General features: G+C 44.8%; 1 protein-coding gene across 2 annotated transcripts in view; it reads left to right on the top strand.

Moving 5' to 3' along the window:
- The window catches only part of MTUS2 (microtubule associated scaffold protein 2), a 396,161-nt gene that overhangs the window by 282,260 nt on the left and 95,563 nt on the right, over positions 1-18,338 (top strand). For both annotated transcript variants that reach the window (XM_072976062.1, XM_072976063.1), the window contains exon 8: positions 3,333-3,544. In XM_072976062.1, the coding sequence (XP_072832163.1) occupies positions 3,333-3,544 (212 nt within the window). The remainder of the gene's footprint in view (positions 1-3,332; positions 3,545-18,338) is intronic.

Here is an 18,338-nt window from a genome sequence, read left to right on the forward strand (position 1 = left end):
CACGGATGGACCTAGAGATTATCATACTAAGTGAAGTAAGTCAGACAGAGGAAGACAAATGTCATGTGATATCACTTATATGTGAAATCTAAGAAAATGAGATAAATGAACTTATTTACAAAATAGAGACTCACAGACATAAAAAACAAACTTATGGTTACAGGGGGAAGGGCCAGGGAAGGATAAATTAGGAGTTCAGGATTTGCAGATACACATGAGTATATATAAAATAGATCAACAACAAGGTCCTACGTACAGTACAGGGAACTATAGTCACTATCTTGTAATGGCCTATAATGGAAAAGAATATATATATATATATACACACACACATAACTGAATCACTATGCTGTACCCCAGAAACTAGCACAACATAGAAAATCAACTATACTTCAATAAAAAAATTTTTTAATTTTTGAAATCCTTTAAAATTTTTAATCAACCAGGTGAAGCTGGCTGTGTGTCACTCATCTTTTGACGTAGGCTCTCCATCCCCGGGAGATGAGCCTGGTCCTCACGGACCGTCCTGGGCGTGGCCTGACATGTGGGCGAGCAGGAGAGTACGTGACAGGACACTACCGCAGGGACTTAACCGCAGACTTACTTGACGAAATCGACAGCACAGGGAAGGATACAGGTTTTAGTGAGAACCAGCCCTCTGCTGCTGACAGCCAGGTGGTGATTCGTCCTAGGCAGAGTTACGCTTGATATATTCAGCAAGATGGCAGGAGCCTTTTCAGCCGAAAGCCACAGAGGACTCCACAACCAACCGTGTTTCTCCGCGTTTGCTTCTTGGAGTCTTAGCACTGGGGCCTGAGGGTTGATCTGTGCTGCGACTAACTGTGCAGCCAACCAGGAGTCCCACACAAGGGCTGGTTTCATCAGGTGGTTTGGTAGTTTGGTGTGTTAATACCAAAAGCTGATGTTCTCAGGGGGGCCTCTGTCCTGGCTCAGAACATCACTTTGGTGGCCCCAGGAGTAGAAATGAAGACTGAGTGTACTGGAGTTCAATAGAACACTGGACTTTTGAGTGTGTGAGTAAAAGCAATTAATAGTAACACCAGTATCAAAGTAAACACCAAAAATAGAATTTCACCAAATTACATTGTCTGTTTCCCATTGAGTATAATTGCTAACCTAAAAATAATAGTGATGGTAATAGTAATAATAATAATAACAGAAGATAAATCTGCAGCCCAGAGTACACAACCATGTGAGCACTTACTAATGTCCGCAAGTGCAGAGGGGACTGTTTCTGCCCTAGGTTGCAGTTAGCTGTAATTCGCTGAGCTGGAAGTATGTTTTATTTAGTTAGTTAGTTTTAGATTTCTAAAAGAAATGCCTGCTATTGTAATGGTGCCAGGCACTGGGTACCTCAACACATTAATTAAAACGCTGGAATGTTTTATAAAATCACCAGCCACAACAGTAAAAAATCATGAAAGAAATCTACCTTGGGTGTTAGGCTATGTCTTACAATGTAATGCAGGCAGTAAAATCTCTCACATTTTGTTGGTAGTTATTTTTCTTTTGTTTTCAGTGTTGAGAGTGTTGGGATTAAGGACACACTAAGATTGATTTGCCTGCAACGTGCAAGTGAATTTTCTGGAATATTTACTCCACTGTCATGAAGACAGTTCTAAAGAAACAGTAATTTCACAGTCTGCTATTTCATTAAGCCACACTAGTTTAAGATGTCATACGTGAGGTTGCATGCTAATCTCTGATAATTTCTTAAAAGGAGGAAGATTTGATTAAAATTAGCATGGTTACCATTAAATCAATAATCAGATGCAGTTAGATCAATTAACCATCTTTTTCCCCCCCAAAAATGAGGCCAGTTGTGTGTTCCAAGCCCATTACTCTACTGCATCTCGATGTATCAGGCACTGAAGAGGCCACCACTTTCTGATATATTTTGCACGTTACTCCCTGATATTTTGGAGGCAAAAGTGGAGAAAGAAGAACAGCTGAAACATTAAAGTTTATTCGTGAGCGTGTGGGCAGTGTCCCTGTCATGTCCTCTGGGATGTGATCTACTTAAGCCACGGAAGGAATGTGCCTTGGGAATGGAAATCCATCTGTGGTCCACCGCAGAGGCTCTCAGCGGGGCAGGTCGGCCTGAGCCTCAGGCTAGAAGGACAGCAGATCCCAGGAAGACTCTCGCTCATCCGAGGGTCCGTGACCGCGATGCAGTGCTGGTCTCTGAGCTCTTTCCTGGGGCCCGGCCTTTCCTCCTTCTTGCTTCAGCCTAGTAATCACCTCCCCTTAAAGCCTCCTCAACCCTGGGCAGAGTTTCTGGTTCTTTCCTCTGTGTCCCCTCTCACTCCCCGACACACACCTGTAACGTTTACCCGGTAGGAGCCAGACCTAAGAGGCTCTGGGCCGTCGTGAGGGATGGGCACCTTCTTCCTGCAATGGGGCATACGGAGGGGTCCGTGCAGCTCCCAGGCTCTTTTGTGTTTGTAAAGATCACTCTGCTGCTGTGCAGCAAAGATGCTAGAAGCAGGGCTCCCATAAGAAGGTGAGGGGTTATGGTGGCTGGGACTGGACCTTGAGCCATGGAGGTGGCGTGAGTGGCCACATGACGGGGTACATTTGGGAGGACATTGATGCTGTAGGAATTTAAAGCCAGAAGTATATTCAGTATCTTGTAGTAGCTTATGGTGAAAAAGAATATGAAAATGAATATGTGTATATTCATGTATGACTGAAGAATTATGCTGTACACCAGAAATTAACACAACATTGTAAACTGACTGTATCTCAATTTAAAAAAAAAGATTAAATAGGAAGATGTAGCAAAAAATAATAATAATAATAATAATAAAATGAAGTCAGAAGTCCCTGCAGCAGAGGCTATCAGAGGTGTGACTTGAATGTGACATTGAATAAAGGTCGCAGGAAGGGAGGGAAGGGCGTGTGAGCATCATCCCTGAGGCCCAATTAAAACTTTCCTCTGTTTTAACTCTGACTTTGACCTGGATTGATTGATTGATTGATTTCCCATTAGACACTTTCAAAGAGTAATCCTCTCGAAGCAGGAAAAAAAAAAAAACTGCTCCAGTCTCTCTAAGCAGACCTAGAAGTGGAGGATGCTGGAAGGCGCTGGGCAGTTTTGTCTGCTGCTTTTTCCCAGTGTGGACTCCTGCCCTTCGAGCCACATAAATAGAACATGTGAAGTCGCTGTTTCGGGGGGCGGGGTGCAATACCTAACGTGACCGATGAAGGGTGACTCCCTCCCAGCCCCTGGGGGAGGTCCCTCTGTAAGAAGGCGCGGGCGGCCCGCGTGGGCTGCCGGTGTTTTCACAGCGACCCTTCTTTCGTTCCAGGACACCCCAAGCAGAGGACGGCGGCCCCCCGCAACGGCTTCCCCCCGAAGCCGGACCCGCAGGCGCGCGAGGCCGAGCGGCAGCTGGCGCAGCGGCTGAGGGAGCGCTGCGAGCGGCAGGCGCGGCAGCTGGGCCTGGCGCGGGCCGAGCTGCGGCGGGCGGCGCGCGGCTTCGAGGCGCTGGCCGTGGCCACCCAGCTCTTCTCCGGGAAGGTGAGGCCGCGGCGGGGAGCGCGGACCGGGCGGGGCCGCGGAGGGGCTGCCCGCGCGTGTGTGCGTCCTGGCGTGGGGCTGGGGCTGGAGAACCGGTTGGATTCTCGGGTCGGACGGCACCTCCGAGCGCACCGTGTGGCGACTCGGGAGCCCGGGGTAGACGTGCGCGTGACAGACGTTGGTCTGGGAAGAATGATTCAGAACCTTGATCCTAAAAGGGAACACGATGTAAAAAAGACAGGAAAAGGTAGAAATGAACGTTCTGCAGGGGAGGTCTTGGAAGCGAGTGGAGCATGTGACTGCTTGCTGCGTTTTAGACCTCAGATGGCCAGGTTCTGAAATTTCTGCCCTTTCAGCCCTAAGGGAGACAGGGCCGCAGTGCTGGTCCACTTTGGCTGCTGATGGGTCGTAGAAGGTGCCAGGCCTGGGTGACCGCAGGGCCACCCTCAGCCCCAGGGGGCAGCACGTGGGGTCTGGGCGCCTGGGCTTCCTCGGTCTTCTGAAAACGCGGCGAGTCTTGGCATCCTCTCAGCCCGAGTGCCAGAGGCTCCTGACGCCGGATCTATCACTGTCTGTGGTGGAGCTCAGCCTGCCCGCCTCTCGCCGCGGGAGGGAGGCTGGTGGAGCCCTGGCGCCTGACTTTGTGCGTTTGCGCTCCACCGCGAGGTCATCGGGTGTGTCCAGCGGAGAACAAGAACACTTACCTTTGAGGCTTAAATATTATGAATGAGCATATTAATAACCCGTAAGGCATTTCGAGTTTCATGCATCTGGTATCTGTAAATGGGAGGAAGTGAAATGCTATATAAATGCTCCCCAACTAAGGAGATTAACTACATTTCTGGCTAAAGAAGAAAGTCAGAGGATGTCCGCTGCAGCATGTCCACTCATTTTCTTTATCATCTGAACCTTAAAGTGTGGAGGACCCTCTGCCTTTTATGTTACCCTACAGACTCCCCCGCCCCCAGAATAGAGGCCTGAGCTGTCTGGTTCTGTTGCTGTTCCCTTTTTTGCTTAAAGCTTTTAGCCCAAAGAGCTAATTACCAAATTATTGTTGTGGTGAAAAACAAGACAAATAGATTTCAGATTTTACCAATAGTTTCAGCCTCTTCCCTAATCAAAATGTTAATCTGGCAGAAGACCTAAACAGACATTTCTCCAAAGAAGACATTCAGATGGCCAACAGGCACAACAGCACCAATTATTAGAGAAATGCAGATCAAAACTACATTGAGGCATCACCTCACACCAGTCAAAATGGCCATCATCAAAAAGTCTACAAACAATAAATGCTAGAGAGGGTGTGGAGAAAAGGGAGCCCTCCTACACTGTTGGTAGGAATGTAAATTGGTACAGTCACTATGGAAAACAGTATGGAGTCCTCAAAAAACTAAAAATAGAGTTATCATATGATCCAGCAATTTCTTTCCTGGGCATATTTGCAGAAAAGGCAAAAGCTCTAATTTGAAAAGATAGCATGCACCCCAGTGTTCACAGCAGCACTGTTTACAGTAGCCAAGACATGGAAGCAACCTAAATGTCTATTGATAGTTAAATGGATAAAGAGAATGTGGTATATATATAAAATGGAGTACCACTCAACCATGAAAAAGAATGAAATAATGCCATTTGCAGCAACATGGATGGACATTCTAAGTGAAGTAAGTCAGACAGAAAGATAAATATCATTTGATATCACTTATATGTGGAATCTAAAAACTATAATACAATATTATTTACAAAACAGAAACAGACTCACAAACAGAAAAACCTATGATTACTAAGAGAGAAAGGGGAAATAGGGATAAATTAGAGATTTGGAATTAACAGATACACACTACTGTACCTAAAATAGATAAACAACAAGGACCTACTGTAGAGCACAGGGAACTATAGTCAGTATCTTGTAATGACCTCTAAAGGGAAAGAGTGAAAAAGAATATATATATGTGTGTAACGGAATCACTTTGCTGTACACCTGGAACACTGTCAATCAACTACACTTCAGTTAAAAAATAAATAAATAAATTCAAGTTATAACCAAAAAAAAAATGTCAACACTAGTAATAAATGACCAGTTTGGATTTTACATCTTCCTTTCTGGTCTAGTACCAGAGGAACCATTGGTGTCAACCTTGAACAAGTGAGGTGGCTGTGTTCCCACCCTGGTAAGAATTAAAATTACAAACACATTTTTGAGGTGCCCAAGGGGCTGGACTTGCCATGGTAAATACTGAACATTTTTCTTATTATAGAAAGAGTGGCATTTTATTTGTTCTTTAGTTGGATGTATATTTTCCACTGACTGTCGAGTCTTTAATAAAGAGAGGAAAGCAGGGTTGTTGATTGCAGTTTGATGAGAACATTTACATTGTTACTCTGCCCGCTCTGGGGTTACCCCTTCCACACATCATCCACAGTGTCGTAACAAATCCTTGATAAATATGTCACGTGGGTAGATACATCAGCAGACATCGACTTAACATATTGGTAACGTGCACTGTGTTTGCAAGTGGGGACTTTCGAACCCCTTTTATGGCATCGTGGCAGAGAAGAGAGTTCTTGAATTGAAGGTGCGGGTAGGTTCCCTGTAGTGATGTATTTCTGTGCCCCAGGAAAATTCCTGTTGACCCGTGGACAAGTTTTACTTCTCTGCAGTATACACATGGCTCTTAAATCAGAGGCCTAAAAGGGCCAGCCGGTGATTTGCAGGCACCTCCATCAGAGCTCCCTACTGACTGGAGCTGCTCTAGGCATGACATTTCAGCAAGGTGGGTGGTGGGCATGAGTTTCATTGTCTTTTCGGTAAATCACAACCGGGCAGTCCTCCCAAATGACCATGGCATTTCACCTCCCGCACACAGTGTTGATTCCTCTGTCCTTCTGATCTCAACTTTCTCTCTACACAAACCCCAGAAGAAAAATTTGACTTTTCTTTAAGTCTGTAATTGAACATAAGTGCTTCCACTCAGGCTGGCATGTGGTTTAAGATGATTGATTTGAGAGTTTGCCAGTGATATCGAACCAGAGCAGGAGGTGTGACATGAGTAGAACACCAGGGGAAACAGAAGCCAAGCAGCCTGGGAACTTCCGATGGTGGAGCCCCCAGTACAAGGCCTCGTGATCGGAGATGCTCCACGTCACTCTTGTGGGAAGCCCGTGCATTCTTACTATATGTGAGAAATGGTCACAGCCAAGCCTGCTGGCTGTGCAGAGCATGCCCTCCGTAGCCAGCCTGAAAAGGCAGAATCTCTGCTCTTCTGCTTAGAAGACCCTGCTGGAACTCTACAGATTATCTTTTCTCTGCTGTAGCATGTTCATCTGCAAAGCAGGGGGGCATGGTGGAGAGAGAGTGCCATGCCAGCCAGGAGTCAGTCCACCTCCGCCTCCGTCTCGCATGAGACTCTGAGTAAGTTACTGCCCCCCTTTGAGCCTCATCAGCATTACCAGTGGGGCAGTACCCTTGCCCCGCTCCGCCTCCTGCTGCTGAGTCACCTCTGACCAGTTGTCTTTGAGTCTCAGTTGCCTCAGTTTCAAATAGGATTGGTAATAACGCTCCACAGAGTTATCGTGAGGATGCAGTGAATGCATGGGCAAAGGTACTCTGAATAAACATTCAATAAAACATTCTTTTTGAGTACAAGGAAATCTGGCAGATGTTCTACTTTCAAGCGGAGTGGATAAGACATATAAGAGGAATGTAAAGCTAAAACACAGCACAGACTCCTCTTATTTCATTATATATAAAGGATTTGGTTTGAGGTGTACTTTAAGAATAGAAGTAATTTTCTAGTCCAGCTGTTCAGCTGCTGCTGTATATTTTTTTCCAGAAGGTGCCGATGCCATTAAGCATGGGAAGGCACTAGAAAAAGGAATTAAGAGCCTAGATAAGAATCTTCCATTTCTGCCCAGGCTTCACAGCTCCTGGCATAGTGGCTGTGAAAGTCGTCAGCTGTGGTACAGCCTGAGCCCAGCGTCCGGGGATGCTAAGATGCCACATTTAGGTGCCAACACCAGCCTCACGCTTGTGCTGGTTCCCAGCGAGGCATGGTCCTCACCACAGGCCCGACAGCTTTGCTGAAATCCGTGAGCCCAGACCTCCAGGTGGTGTAGTAATAAGTGTGACTCTCGGGGACTCGCACTTCTCAGGGTCAAGTTGAATGATTCTGCTCTTTGCTGCCTTGTTCCCCTGGAATTGCTGCTCTTCAGCAGCCCCTGGTGGTCAGTCCAGGAAACGATCGAGAAGATGGGCCAGTTCTAAGCAGTGTGCCTCACCCTGTAGCATCCAGTCTTACACAAGTGACATCAGAGGATGTATTTATTTTCATTTTATTTTTAATCAGATTTATTATATGTATTCAATAATTTTTCCTATTGATTTGTTTCATTTTATCACTGACTTTACGTGTGTGATAGATGATGGTTTTTAACTGTTTTTTGTTTATTATTAAATAGTTTAGAAAAACAAGGCATGAAAATTAATGTCAAGCATTTGTGGACTTTCTAAGCTTAATAGAAATTAATAATGCATCAGCCTCCTTCTCCTCAAAGCGTGTATATATATGAATATGTATTTTTACTGTGTGACCATTTATCACAAAAAATGTTTAATGCAGAAGTACAGAAAAAATAATATCCAAATACTCATCACTTATATTTAATACTTGCTAACACTCTTCCATATTTATGTTTTTGTTGTTAGTTTGGGGTACACATTTTTAAATATAATTCATATATTTAGCTTCAACTTTTCATCTTCAATCTCCCCCAGCCTTCAATGTTTCGATGTAGTTAAGGGGGAAAAAACTATAATTGGGAAAAACTAAATGTGAAACAATAGTCTAAAAGTTGAACACGTGCACAGAAGGCTAACAGAAAATGATCTAAGGGACTGTTCAGCTGGAAGCCATACAAAAGGGGTGTGCACAGGGCAAAGCCCATTTCTGTGAACAGGAAGAGAAGGGGGTGGCCGGAGCAGGACACTCGGAGGAGTGGAGATGGGGACCTGGACAGGATTTGGGTGAGTAAAGAGGAAGGGAAGAAACAGTGTGTGTGGGAAGGGGATGTTCACAGCCTGTTGTCTGCAGAGGGGTGTCCCCTCCCTAACTTTACGCTCTTGGTAAATCAGTTAATGATTTATGGGTGGAGATCGAGGGACTCAACTGTTCCTGGAAGTGCGATGGTTCCTCTATAATAGACGGTGGCTCCTCTTGGTGGAGGTGGCCCAGATTCATCTTCCCTGCTCCGTAGCCCTTGTCTGGGTCCTTCTGTTCAGCAGGCTGTTTCTTAAAGGGGAGGAGAGAAGAGACAGAAGTAGAAGCCTTTTGGAAAATAAATGCTTGCTTGCCTCAGCCGTTTAATCCACTCCGATTCTAAACGCAGAGAGCATCAGGAGGAAAGCCTGCCCTGGGGCTCCAAGAGCAGGAGAGAAGCCGTTGTGTCCAGCAGCCGGGGGCAGAGACGTTGCAGAGACGTCCCACTGGGGGGCGCTTCAGGGCAGTAATGACACCTGATCAAACTGAAAGCAGGTGGAGGGTATAGCTCAGTAGTACAGTGTGTGCCTAGCATGCACGAGGTCCTGGGTTCCGTCTCCAGTACCTTCTCTAAAAAGAGATAAGTAAATAAACCTAATTACCTACCCCCCCCAAAATTTTAAAAAACAGAACTGAAAACAGTAAACTCTCTGTTGCTCCCTAAGTTCTCAAAATGTCCATTTAAGTATAGTGCTTTGTGCACCCCCCCTCCTCCTTTATAAACAATGCCCTGTGATTATCTTGTCTTCCCTAAATTTTACCTGAAATAACTAAAGCCTTAGAGAAAATGTGTGCACCCAGGTTGGCATTTCGGACAGTTCTTCAGCGTGTAACCTGGTGGGGAGTTGGTGCGGTAGTAACCCAACCGTTCCAATGATGGTTGTTCTAAAAGAACAGCATGTGTCACAAAGTCAGTGTGACCACAGTGCCTTTTGGAAGAACCGTGAGTGCTTGCTTTTACTCTTGGGAGTTTAGCTTAAGGAAATGTTTAGCCTAAACCCCAAAGATCAAAATATTCCCAATATCAGGGGATAGAACCACCACCATCACCACCCCAGCTGTGCCAAACAGCTCTTCGAAATAATAATATCTTTTGGCCTGGGGGCCAATAATGAAAAACATCATGGTAGGTAGAAAAAAAAACTTAAAATTGCAGAGTCTTAGCTTTTATGGAAGATCTCCAAGACTGGGGCCTCATAAGACCCAATTTCATTGATGATAATATAAATTTCATAATAAGGTAATTAAGAATAGATACTTGGCTAAGGTAGAATCTAACTGCCCCTGCTCAGTTCATCTCTCTTACACTTTATCATAAACGATTTTTCTTTCTTTCTTTTCTTCCTTCCTTTCTTCCTTTCTTCCTTTCTTCCTTTCTTTCTTTTTCTGTCTTTTTTTGATTAAACAGTGGCCCCTTTGAATACAGATAGATGTGTGGGAGAAGAGAGAAGAGTTTCACCCGCTCCTTTTGAAAAGCGTTCTCAGTTGGCCAAAAGTGGTCTGCACTGAAAGTGCATGCCTTTGAAAGATTCTCAGATGCAGAACTGGATGTTTTCGCCCAGGCCAGGGAGACAGCAGAGCACAGTGGGCGTAGCACGTCGAGGCCACGCCCCCAACCCACCTGGACCCGTTTCCTCTGACAGATACCCGATCTCTACTTAAATGACGCTCGAGATTTATTTTAAAATAAATCAGATGCTATAAACTCCCCTCCAAGTAAGAACAAGCGGAAGGAATGATAACTTTAAAAAATAATTACTCCCTGAAGAGATAGGAGATATGGTTGCCTCAAAAACGTCTTTGAGATGATGAGTTTGTTAACTTACCAGACCTCAAGTTTTCTATAAAATGAGGTAACAAAAGGTCCAACTTCAGGGACAAGACTAAATTGAAGGGATGCTCATGCTCTGGGACCTGGAATTTAATTCAGTCCGTCTAACTCTGTGAGGCAGTTCTGTAATTTAAACACCAAGAAATGCTCAGTTCAGAGTGAACCTGTTCCTGGGTGTAGCCCACCTTAAGTGAACCTGCTTTGTGATGATCACCATTCAGAAAGTGGAAGTTGGAGTTTTCTCTTTGGGAAAATCGCTTTTAAGTAGCAGACTCATTTGGGACAATTAAGACAGGAATGAATTTCTAAGGACATTGCTATCTCCTGTAACTTCTCAGGGACACACAAAGAGAGCGGGAGAGCGAGTATGAGTTGGATGTGTAATGAGATCGAGCCCTCTCCTTGCCCCCTTTTGGCATCTGTTTCTGGAAGGTGCAGGTGACGTGGTGGCGTGTTCTGTGTTTTCTGTGTGGGGCGAGGACTGGGAATGAGGTTCCTTTGTGAAAGGACCCTCGTTGCCAGAGGAAGATGCATGGAGAACCTCCTCTTTAAAACACATACACACTTTGGATTATCTCTGATTCCAAAGACACATCACTGTGCACCTTAGCCGTTGTTAAACAGAAGATTTTAAAACTCAGTCTCAGGCTGTGACTTCCAGTTCCAGAGGAGAGATACTTGTTCAGATCACTGGAGGATGGAGTGGGTGTGAGGAGCGCTGATGTGACTCTGAGGAATCCCGCAAGGAGTGATTCCTCTAGTCAGGGCCACGAGTGCCCTTAAGAGAGGACTGATGCTTGTGGACTGGCCTCCGAGAGTAAACAGGTTTCAGTCGGCAGAAGTGAGGGGTCCAGCCTGGCAGGCTGCACAGCCCTGGGACAGGGCAGGCTGGTGCTGCAGGTGAAGTGTCTGAGTTGCCTGAATCTTGGAGGGTGGGGCTGTCGGTAACCAGAAATGAGGCGGATGGGTTTGGGGACTCGAATAGCCGAGTAGAGAGGGGTCTCAACGCGAGGCGGTCAGGAGGCACTGAGAGTTCTGGACGGAGCCCCCAAGCGTTTAAAGCTGCGCTGTAGGAATATTAATATCGTAGCAGGTTATGGAACGGGTGGTAGAATGAAAACTCCAGGCAGAGAACACGATCAGGAGGCTCTGCTGTCAGTAACGATAATCCAGGCAAGAGGTGAGAGGGGTGGGAAGGAGGGTCTGATGGAAAGGAGAGGGCAGATGCAGGGCCCCGGGGCCTGGGTTGGAAGCCAGTGGTGGGCAGGGGGGGTCATTGGTGTTTAAGGGGTACAGGCTGCTCCAGGTGACAAGTGGTAAACTGCACCCACCTCAGCCGCAGTAACTCCCAGGGAGAAGTCACAAAACCATGGAACGTTAAGTTAGCTTAGGACTTTATAGGGTTTATAGCTCAGAAATGCGTACAAGAGGTCACGGGTTCTCTTTTTCAGTATCTTCTCTGGAACTGCACACTTTGTGCATCAGTAAACCAAGGTTCAGGTGCGGTAGGCCTGTAGGGATGGGCATTTTTCCTCCAAAATTATACTTTTTTCAAATATCACCTGTCCCTTTGGAGTCTCATCCCACATTCCAGGAGTATCCTCTGTCTCTCCCGTCCTCTCGGGAGTTTCCACTGGGAGGAGCTGCTTTTTTCACAGTTGCCTAAGGCTTTGAATTTCTGCTTCTCTTAAATTAACTCAGCTTACAGGTCCTACCATTCTGCACGCAGCATCCCTCTGCACCTGGCGTAGCCCTGCCCCCTTTGTTGATTTCCAAGACTCTTTGTGCTTTATGATGCTGGGGGCTCCATTAGGGAATTAAATTCGGGTTTGGAGGTCAGGAGAGAAAAAGGAAGCTCAAGGAAAGTAGACTTAGGAGTCATTTACTTAGAAGTGACATAAAAGGGATGAGACTGACAGGAGCATATGTACAGAGGAGGAAGGAGGACAGGACAGCACCTCTGTAGGGGCCGAGGAGGAGGAAAGGAAAAGAAAGAAAACACAGGCGATGCTGAGAAAGGTTGCTGAAAACAGGAGAGTCTTATCTCTAAGCAGCCAAACGAGGGAAACATTTCTCAAGGTGGGAGTGATTTACAACAGCTGGTAGCAGACAGTGGATGACAAAGATACAGAATGAGGACATATCCTAGAGTTTGGCACTTTCAGAGGAGCATCTACAAACAGGTCGGGACCGCGAGATGCTCCTGGTTCCTTGGCAACCAGAGGTTGAGCAAAGTTCGGCCTCCCTCAGCCCGCGGTGAAGCCAATGCTTTTCCCCGTGCAAAGTGGCAATGGTGACATCTACAGGGCATTGGCTGGAAATGAAAATCTGCCCCAGGAGAAGAGCGCTCGCCAAATAGTACCTTAAATTCCAGGGAGTTTCACAAAAAGCAAATGCTGCTCATCTCCCCGCGTTCTCTAAAGTGGGAACGGCAGGTCTGCCTGTTCCGCAGATTTAACTGAAACTAGGTGTGAAATGAAAAATCACACAACTGCTTTCATTTCTCGTTCGATTCCTGACAAAGTACCAAGACAGCAACAGTGAGATTTACGTCGCACACTGCAAGAAGTTTGTGTATAACTCATGAAAGCAATTCCGTATCGCACAAACCTAAGATTCAAACCATCTGTATCTGTGATTCTGGAGAGTGTGAGGGCCCATCACTTCTGCTCTACCAGGAACAGAAAGAGAACATTTAAAATTGAAAAGTGTTGAGATTCTGACATGGCAGTGTTCTCTTGAAAACAGAGAATTATCGTAAGGATGGTGCTCACAAAAGAGATGAGAGGTGGTGACATTTCTCAGATTTTTCTTCTATAGCATTTACCCAATATTTCTTCATTTTGAAAAAAATGTCAGGCCGGAATTATGTATTTATTTTCTAAGCCTAAAGGAGAAGAGGGGGGGAAAGACACAAAGAATAAATGCAATGAATGGAAAAGTTACAAAGTTATTAATCCAACTGTATCAATAATCTCATTAAATATGAGTGGTCTAAACACACTAATTAAAAGACAGAGATAGTCAGAAAGGATTTTTTTTTAACCCAACTGTATTTTGTCCACAAGAAATCCAATTTAAATATAAAGACTCTTACAAAAGTAAAGGGATGGAGTAAGATAAATCATGTTAACACTAATCCAAAGAAAGTTGGAATAGTTACACTGATTTCAGACAAAGCAGACTTTGAAACAAGGAAGATCATCAGAGATAAAGAGGGACATTACATTATGAACAAAGGGGTCAGTTCTCCAAAAGCCGTGAAGAGCGTGAAGGTAGTTATTGATATTTTAGGCTGACTGTTTGGATCCAGTGCCTCTATGACCAGATAATGCTCGGTTGTTACAGTCCTGAGAACTTTGTTTTCATCTCAAAAGCCTGCTGAAATGCATCCAGGATTTAGGGGGGAAAATAATTGTAAATGCCTGATGTGTCCTGGGCACGGCTATGCCCTTTGTATTTTTTATGTCCGTTGTCTCATTTAATCCTCATACTAAGCTTTGGATGCAGGGGTTTGATGCCCATGTGATAGATAGCTCAGGTTGCTTTGATTAATAATATTTTGCTTATCATTTCATTCATCAGCTATTGCTGAGTCTCAGAGTAATAAAGAAAATAAAAAATTGTTCTTGAAGATGTCCCTTCCAGAAAATCTCCAATATCCCAACTAGTCGTTGCAAAGCACCTCATTTGGTTCTCTCAGCATTGCCGAAAGGCACACAGGCGTGCTCTTAGTACCTCCATTCCCCAGATCAGGAAACCGAGGCGGAGAAGTCCTTCCCGTCCTCAGGTCTGGTGGCTTGTAAGCCGTGGAACCGACACTCCAGCCTCTGAGTCTGGCGCTCCTGCTATTCTTCTATCCATGGTATTTTATTGACAAAGACATGAAATGACTTGTGGTGGTCAGAACGATCAAGAGGGGAGTTTTCCCTAGCAGCCTTGTAGCTGGATGAAGCCATGTGGAACATTTATTGCAGCCCCTGCCTCTGAGCAGGGCTGCATGGAAAGTGGCAGTCCCCCAGGTGCCACCGGGGTATTAACATGTGACCTTCCCTCCGGCAGTGTGAGTTTTTCTGCTTTGCTCCTCATCCCTGTGTCGGTCTAGCAACACCAACTGACCAAAATCTCCTTGCCAAACAGCATCTTGACCTTATACTGAGATGTCACACTTTGGTGACAGCCCATGGGGAACAGTGTTCAGTGGCTGCAGTGAAACACCGTGCCCTCCATTCAACAGTTGACGCCGTGTGTGAAGGAGGACTAGTACCTTACTGGCTTTTCTTGCCCTAAATTATAAACCCTAGGCAACCAGTGTAGCTATGTTGAGATTAACTGTGAGGTTGGCCTGGAGCTCACTACTCTACCCAACTCCTGGAGACAGATGCCCACCCATGGAAGACAGTCCTCACCCTCCGTGCCCAGGACGAGCCATGAAACAAGAGGCTGTTGAGAGCCACACAAGGCTATGCTGCCCAACAAAAGTAAAGGCCTGAGTAATTTTTCAGAACTAAGATCTTCAGAATATTTTCTTCTATCTGTATAGATTTTCTTTTTGGGAACTTAAGGTATATTATTGACAATGAGCAGCTCCTCATAATAGCCATTTCTTATGTGAAAACCCAACACACAAACTGAGCAAGGTCCCCAAGATGCCGGTTGGTTGAATTCTGGTCCTGGGTGAGACGGAGGAGCACATGCTCTCTCTTGCACTGATTGCAGCTGCAGCGCCCGGGCAGAGTACACCGAGTAGCTGTTTGAGGACTCTGAAAAGTAATGTGTAGCCGGCAGATTGGAAAGAAGACCAGGAAAGCATCACAGAACTGGTGGTGAATTTACAGGTGTTCCTCTCCAGCATTCCCTGGCCTGAGCTCAGTGCAGCTTGAAAGCTGGAAGTGGACACAGAGGTGTGGACAGAGGCATCTCCAGGAAGAGCCCTCTGTTTCTGGCTACGGGAGTGGGAAAAGGAACTCCTAGCACTCAGGGAGAGTTAAGTGCATCTTTTTCCTTTCCTCCATTTTCTCCTACCCCAACTCACAAGTGGCCTTGTGGTCATGGCAGCCGTCGTGTTGGTGGCAGCAGCCTGCCAAAGCCAAACTCTAAGAGAGGAGAACTTTCCTCTCTGCTTGAAGGAGTTGTGTCCCAAAAGGGAGAGGCAAGCCCCGTTGCTTTTATTCTCACTATCTTTCTGCCGTTTAGCCGTGGACGTGAGCACAGCTATAAGATATGCACAGCAGAGTGGGGTTACTCCTGTTCCAGCTTTCTGGCTGGAGGACCAGAAGAGGGAGCCCCCAGGGAACTGGAAAGGACTGTGAAGATTGCGGAAAGGGAGGAACTTGGGAAAGTGATCCCTTAAAATTGTTCTTGTGCCCCTGGGCTCACCCCTGAGCTCCATGTGTGTGAATCTCACCCTAACAGCATATGTAGACTCTGAGAACTGAACCACAGGATAGACCGCTGCCCAGTGCCTGACTGATCATTGCTGGATGTGGGGGGGGGGGCAGCACTTCAAAGACTTTGAAACACAACTCACAGAGGACTGCATGGAACCATAGCCTGAACTCAACTTGATCAGCTGCTTGATATCAATTCTACTGAGATTTAAACAAGACCCAGGGTCGTATAATGTAATATTCAAAATGCCCAGGATCCAGTCCAAAATGACCTAGCACAGGAAAAATCTCAACTTGTATGGGAAAAGCCAGCTGACAGACAGTAAATCCAGAATGACACAGATGTTAGATTTGTTTCTGATGAAGACGCTGAATGCAGCTATTTTTAATGCTCCAAGAAGTAAGGGCAAGTACTTTTAAATTCAATGGAAGGATAGAAAATCTTTTCAAAGAAACAGAAGATATAAAAAGTCAAATGGAAATTTTAGGAGTAAAAAAATACAGTAACCCAAAAAGGAAACTCACTGGATGGAGATGACAAAAAGTCAATGGAGATGAAGATAGAAACTATCAAATCTGAACAGAAAGAATTTTTTAAAAAAATAAGCAGAAGAAGAGAGACTCTGAGAGACAATATTAAAAGGTCTAATATTTCTGTCATAGGAGTCCCAGAAAAGGAGAATATTTTCAGGAAAGAAGTATTTGAAGAAATAATGAACAGAAACTTCCCAAATTTGGTGAATGACAGAAACCTACAGATTCAAGAATCTTAGTGAACCTCAAACAAGATAAGCCTGAAGAAATCCATGTCCAGATATGCTGTACTGTGATCACATGCTGAAGACTGAAAACAAAGAAAAATCATGAGAGCACTCAGAAAGAAATTACATGTTATCTATCAAATGCCTGCAGATTTTTCATCATAAACTGTGGAGGCCGGAAGACAATGGAACATTTTCAAAGTGCTGGAAGAAAGCACCGTCAACTTAGAATTCTAGATCCATGAAAACATCCTTTGGAAATGGTGGTGAAGTAGACATTCTCAGATGAAAGGAAACAAGAAGAAACCTTTGTCTGCAGATCTGTTCTCAAAGAACCGTTAAAGGGAGTTCTCCAGGCAGATGGGAAATGATACCACAAGGAAGCTTGAACAGCAAGAATGAAGAGTGACAGGAACAGTAAATATCTGGGTATATAACAGACTATTCTTTTCCTGTTGAGTTCTTTAAAATATATTGAAAAGCTGGAAGCCAAAATTATAACATTGTCTGATAGGGTTTTCAGTGCACGGAGATGTGATTTATAAGATTACTACACAGGGGAGAGGGTACAGAAGGACCCATATGGCAGAGAGGCTTCTCCTTCCCACATGTGGTGGTCAAATATGATTTTAATTAGACTGTTAAAAGTTAAATTTTTTATATTACAATTCCCAAACCAGCAGCTAAAAAATTATGCAAAGAGATGCAATCAAAAGTCTGATAAGCAAATGACAAACTAATACTAATATGGCACAATTGAAAAATGAATATATTCAATTTCTCTTAATAATAATGGAAAAGAATCTGAAAATATCTGTGTGTGTATATACATATATATACATATATATGTGTGTATATATATAGAACTGAATCAGTTTGCTGTACACCTGAAACTAACATTGTAAATCAACTACACCTTAATAGAAAATATAATTAAAAAGAAAAGTAATACTGAAAAATGTTCAAATAACCCGAGAGAAGTCCAGAAGGGGGAAACAGAAGAATAAAACCAGAGGGAAAAACAGAAAACAATAAAGTGGTAGATTTAAATTCAAACATCAACAGTCACATTAAATATAATGTACTAATTTAAGCCAGCAAACAGTGGCCCATGGGCCAAATCTATTTCTGTAAATAAGGGCTTATTGGAACATGGCCATATGCACCCCTTTTTGTCCCACCTGGGGCTGCTTCCTCACTGCAACAGCAGAGTTGAGTAGTCAACAGACTACATAAGCCACAAAGTCCAAAACGTTTATTATTTGGTCCTTTACAGAGAAAGTTTGCCAACCTTTGGTCTAAACACACCAGTGAAAAGATCAAGATTGTCAGAGTATGTCTGGAACCATGGATTCAAAAAACATGACCCAACTATCTGCTGTCACCAAGAATCCTGCTTAAAACCCAAAAAGATGTAGGTTAAAAGTAAAAAGGTGTAACATGCAACCACGAATCAGGTAAGCCGAGTGGCTGTGTGGATATTGCACAAAGCAGACTTGGCTGACCGGGCGCAAGGCTCTCTCGCCCCAGCACGGCCGCGGAGCTCAACCAGGACTCCTGGTCTCCGCTTCACCCTGAAAAGCCTGAGAGACAGCAGAAGATTTGAAACGGGCAGTTAGTCTGGGCAGAAATTAATCTCTAGCCTCCCGTCCTTCCTCAATTAGAGGGAATTTATCCAGGCTGGGAAGGGGGAAGAATGTTCCAGGAAGAGCTCGAGATCCAAGCTCAGTCGGCTTGAACCTGCTTCAGGCTGAGACCTAGAGGAGAGACTGAAACCCA

Source organism: Vicugna pacos, chromosome 14, assembly GCF_048564905.1.
Source record: "Vicugna pacos chromosome 14, VicPac4, whole genome shotgun sequence".
NCBI lineage: Eukaryota > Metazoa > Chordata > Mammalia > Artiodactyla > Camelidae > Vicugna > Vicugna pacos.